We start from the raw sequence: 5640 nt of genomic DNA on the forward strand, positions 1-5640 counted from the left end.
ATAATTCCCTGATGTTTCCTGTGTGTACAGTCGTAAAGCTGTAATTACTCGTAACAGCAAGACTTTGTAACATATAAAAACATGACATATGCAATGTTTCGCTTTACTTTACTATACTTTCATAATTGCTTTGTAATTGTGTATAAATTGAGTTAAGCAGTGTTGGTTTTGGTTACATTACGCAGGAGGATCAGGTACTGATCCACATCACCATAAAACCACTCAGCTCGGTCACTTTAGAGGCTGGGGGAGGTAGAAATCGGAGGACAGGCTCATTTTAACACATGGAACGGAATCAGGAATTGAATCAAATACGTGCGATATGCATTACAATGATCCCATCCTCCGATTTCTACCTCCACCAGCCTCCTCTAGCGTGGCAGTGCTAATGTGTCTCTAGTGAAGAGACCTGTGTGTGTGACCTCTGGTACTCGGACCAGCCTCGTACAGGAGACCCACGCCTGAATCCCCCAGTGTTTAGACATGAGTGGAATACCACACATTCCAGTCAAATTCCAAATAAAAGCATCACGGTATTCCTCTGCAAATCACCCATCGCTGAATACGGACTGAAACGCACTTGAAAAGAATTCAGATATTTTTCTTCTTCTTCCTGTTGTGAATATGTTTGTTTGTTTCCATTGCGGTGCTGCTTGAGAACTTCTTAAACAAACAGGTGCCGTTTGATTCTCATCATCTAAACTACGGATGAGGCACTCTGACCCCCGGACACAGATTGTAACAGAACTATTTGACCTCTGACCTTTGAATCTGTCAGGCCACCAAGGGATTGTGGCACTCAGTGCTGAGTGGCTGGAGCACTGCATTCCTCTCATTGGTCGGTTTGATCTTGTTTACACAGCCAATTAGCACGAAGAAGCCACCACACAGGAAGATACAGTTAATGTTCCAACTTTGAGATGCCTATTTTGTTTGTCTGTTTTGTGGGGAAAAGGTGAATCGATTGGGTCTCTAGAGTTTTTAGCGATGTGTTTGAGTTGTACAGGGTGCAGATCACTGCTGGTCTGTCCTACAATTCTTTTAAACAAATGACATGTTTTTTTTGTTTTTTTTATCTTAAGAGAAGGGCTGTGAATCTATTCACATCTGTCATCTTCCTGTCTTCATCAACACACACACACACACACACACACACACACACACACACACACACACACACACACATACAGAGAGAGAGAGAGAGAGAGAGAGAGAGAGAGAGAGAGAGAGCTAACAATCCTGGGATATCTCACATCACAGCTGAAATGATCAGTGGAGAGATGAAATGAGAAGAATGTGTGTCCAACAGGTGAAAGGCATTTATAAGCATTTTGATCATACTCCCGTACGCCTTCTGGACACACACGGTAGCACCGGAGAGACCGCGATTCTACTTCTGGAAAAAAGTTTAGAATCTCTTCGACACGTGTGAAATGACAAGCATGTGTAGATGAAATGCAGGTGATAAGCAGGTGCATTGGAACGACATTGAGTCCGAGTGAAACAATTAAGCAGACCTCAACGTCGTTAGCGACATCGTCCGTGGCGTAAAGGGCTTGTTTAGGAGATATCTACTGTCGTATTTGATGTAAGCGTCGCGTTAAACAGTAAGACTCATTAAATGTGGGCTTTTGCGGGGCGCTTTTTGGCTCCCTCATTGGTCGGCGGCAGGCTCGTGCAGAGACACGTCAGTTGAATGTCTTCACTTTCGCCCGCCACGCGCTCGCTGTCGCACTGACGGTGCGTAAAGACCGGAGAGCAGGACAGGACCACCGGACAACCGGACCACCGGACAACCGGACACCGCGCAGAGCCACCGGGATAGAAAAGAAACTCCGCGCTTTTGCCTTTTTCCCCCCTTTCCTTTCCTTTCCGACGACGTTACGAAACGATTATCTTTTAATTAAACGATCTCAAAGGAATCACAAAACTACCGTCTCCAATGAAGCTTCTGCTTTCTCCGTTAAGTCGTTATCCGTGAGAATCCGCTGTAGTTTCACCATGAGCTGCCTGGATGTGATGTATCAAGTGTACGGACCCCCACCGCAGCCCTACTTCGCCGCCGCCTACAGCCCCTACCACCACCAGGTATGTCCGTGTCTCTGTCTGGTCGTTGAGTTAAGATAAATGCCCTATTGGACTAATTTCCGCCTAAAAACCAGACCCCAACTAAACTGCGTATAACATTAGAAATATGATGAGCAGATACAAAAGCAGGGTGCCATTTGATTTTGTTTTGTGTGGATATGCTGAGATCATAGTTCAGAATAACTACACATGACAAGGAGATAAAGAACACAATAATCAAATTGATAATCAAATTAAAGCAGAATTTGGGCGCAATTATCGGCCCGTCCGGGTTAAGAGGTTAAGCGAACTGGTCATTTGATTTCAGTGGCCTGTGTGCGAAAAGTTTTGTCAAACTAATGTGAGCTAAAACTCGCAGCGTTATTATTTTAGAATCTGTCCAGGCATCCGTTCGCTCTCAACATTCTTCTGCATGCGTCAGCCTTCAATCGAAGACCATTAAAATAAGTCCATATTTTGTTATTTATAGTCTCACAGATTAACATTTGCTATTGACAGTGTTATGCTTTATCATTTAAAAAAGTTGATGTTATAGTTCATATTATAATTATTGTCTTTCGCTGTCTATAGCCGTATACGTCCAGGATTATTGTATCATGTTGGCTACTTTACGTGCGTGTGATTATAGTTGTATTGATTGCAGAGGTTATTTATTATTTTTGAAATAGTTTACAAATCGAAAAAGTGATTGTTTTGTTTTTGTCTCAAGTTTTCAGTCTGGAACTATAATTGTCATTGACTCGTTTTATTATTGTTTAAAACTATCAAAAACATAGAATATTTGTAGATGTAATTGGCTACATTAATCAATTAAAAAAACATCATATTAAATGGCTAATAGCTGGAACTAAACTATTGCACGTTTTTTTCTATTTCTATTATCTGTCGGCTTTAGAAATTTGATCCAACACTCACAATAATTATTAAGCCATGAATGCATTGTATTGTCTTCAGCCTATTATAAAATGAGCTAGGACAGTTGATGATTGAATTAACATTTCTCTGGCAGCAACATTAGCGGTTAAATTAAGTTCATGCTTGTAGGCTACAGGGTGCGTTTCAGTTTTCAACATGCCATCAGAGTTAAGGCCCTCTTAAAGGGTTTGCCACTTTCTTAAAATCTCTCACAGTCAATACACAAACGTACCTCTCTGTTTGAACAGCGAGCTGCTTTTCATATTTCAAATAGTGCGAAAGTCTTCCTTAAATGGGACATGCAGCGGGATCGGGATAATGAATTCACTTCAAAACGTCCAAACTCCAATATTATGGACAGAAGCCTGTAAGACGCGTCTGTTGAGGGATTTAAAGGAAATCCTCGTTGAATCACCTTGGTCTCTCGCTGCCTCAAGAGGCACTTTGAGAGGAGTTGAGAAGGGGATAAGTACGGCTGTTTAAATGTGAATATAGTTTAAATGTTTGAATAATTGCAGATGTATTCATTAGTAAACGCAGCGAATATTTTAGAGCAGAGAGGCCGTAAAAACTGAATGTGGACAATCACAATAATAATCACAAAAAGCTCACGGTCATCCTAATGTGCAGGTGAATTAAGTCAAGTATGGTTATGCCACTTGATTCCCAGATCCATAAAATGCAATAAACTACATTCTCGTGTTAAATCAACACATTTTAATTGTGTGTTTATATGTTGTTGTTTTTGTTTTCCCGTCATTAGAAATTGGCGTTTTATTCCAAAATGCAAGAAGCGCAGGAGAGCGTCAGCGGGAGTTCGTTCTCCAACGTCCCCGGGACGACGATCAAGGAGGAAGACTGCGCCCGGGAGAAGGACCACCCCCCGGAGGCCGAGTACCTGAGCTCCAGATGCGTCCTGTTCACCTACTTCCACGGGGACATCAGCTCCGTGGTGGACGAGCACTTCAGCCGCGCCCTCAGCCAACCGAGCAGCTACGTGCCCGGGTCCGGTGGCACCAAGTCCGGCCGAGGTACATCCAGCTCTGCTTGGAGAGGTGCGGAACACCGAGCGGCACCGAAACACATCATCAAACACCGGCCGCGGTTTATTAAATTCATCTCATATTACGCTGTGCCTCTATATTGAAGACACTAGCAACAAGCTTTCCCTATAAATCAGGCGTTCTTTTGATGTCGCATGCCGCTGAGTTTCTTAGCTGCAAGAGATATTATTGTCTTCTCATCTTAGTAAAATAAACTTGTCTTGTAGAAGTTTGATTTTTCAGAGCAAAATCAATTAATCTTATGCATATTTGACTGCGTGGTTTCAGTTTAAGTTGGCAGTCAATTCGTTCTAGTTTGTGTTTGATGAAAATAACAACGGAATCACAAAGTCAAACAAATCTGATGAATGTGAATAGCTGTAAATAAACGCACTCGGAAATATGATAACATGTGGTCCGCTGGAATGAACGGATTCCAGACCGAGATGTATTCAACAGATATGTTTTTCATTTGAAGTAATGGAAAAGAATTCAATCTATTTTCAAATAGAATTTAAAATTGAGCAGCAATAATAGACCTACACAATTAGGATACTTTGTCTTGATTAACTGATGTGCAAGGACAGTTTTTTTTTATTGATAATCCATTGCATTTTACCTGTCATGTTTTGCTCTGTTTCATCGATGTTATTGATTATGAATGATTTGTTTGAATGAATGAATTATGTTTATTTTTTAACTGTCACTTCAACACCCTATTTCTCTGAGACTAAGCCCCTGTGTGTGTGTGTGTGTGTGTGTGTGTGTGTGTGTGTGTGTGTGTGTGTGTGTGTGTGTGTGTGTGTGTCCTCCCCAGACGGATCATTCCCCATGAGCCAGAGGAGTTTCCCCCCGTCCTTCTGGAACAGTGCCTACCAGGCCTCTTCCGTCCCCTCGGCCCTGAGCAGTGCCCTGGGCTCCCCCCACTCCGAGCTACCGTTCCCGGGGGACCCCTACTCCTCAGCCGCCTCCCTACACAGCCACCTCCACCAGACGGGCCCGGAGGCCTGGCACGCCTCCCACCACCACCACCACCCCTACTCGCTCGCCCAGGGCTCCGCCTACCCCCGGCCCAGCATGCACGAGGTCTACGGCACGCACTTTGACCCCCGCTACAGCTCCCTACTGGTGCCCTCCGTGCCGCGACCCCACCGGCTACCCCCCGCGCCCGGCCCTGCGGGCCCCAGCGGGTCACCCTGCGACCTGGGGAAGAGCGAGGCAGCTGGGGCGGCCTGGACCGGGCCCTTCTCTGGAGCCGGCCCGGAGGTGGGACAGAGCATCGGCCTCAACGTGGACGCAGGTAACTAAGGAGGTTTCTGGGTTCTAGACCCTCCACACAGGGACTCACCAGGTGGTAGGAATGACAGTAGGGAAAGAAAACCTCCACACTAGACTTGATTAATCACTAAAATCATAGACTTGATTAATCACTAAAATCATAGACTTGATTAATGAGTGATGGAAAAAGGGGCTGTCCACACAGAGGAGAGGACCCCTCCACGCTCGTGGTCCCCGGGCCTAACTCTGACATTTGCATGAATCTTTGCATTGATGTCCAGAAGAAATGTGCGCAATGATTCGAGTAACTCATGCA

General features: G+C 44.5%; 1 protein-coding gene across 1 annotated transcript in view; it reads left to right on the forward strand.

Moving 5' to 3' along the window:
- Positions 1–2001: 2001 nt before the first annotated feature.
- vgll2a (vestigial-like family member 2a) overlaps positions 2002–5640 on the forward strand; it is a gene marked incomplete at both ends in the record, with an annotated part of 4788 nt that continues 1149 nt past the window's right edge. The window contains 3 exons of the mRNA XM_083688297.1: positions 2002–2088; positions 3767–4034; positions 4864–5346. Of these exons, the coding sequence (XP_083544423.1) occupies positions 2002–2088; positions 3767–4034; positions 4864–5346 (838 nt within the window). The remainder of the gene's footprint in view (positions 2089–3766; positions 4035–4863; positions 5347–5640) is intronic.

This window comes from Argentina silus (assembly GCF_951799395.1).
Source record: "Argentina silus genome assembly, chromosome: 17".
NCBI lineage: Eukaryota > Metazoa > Chordata > Actinopteri > Argentiniformes > Argentinidae > Argentina > Argentina silus.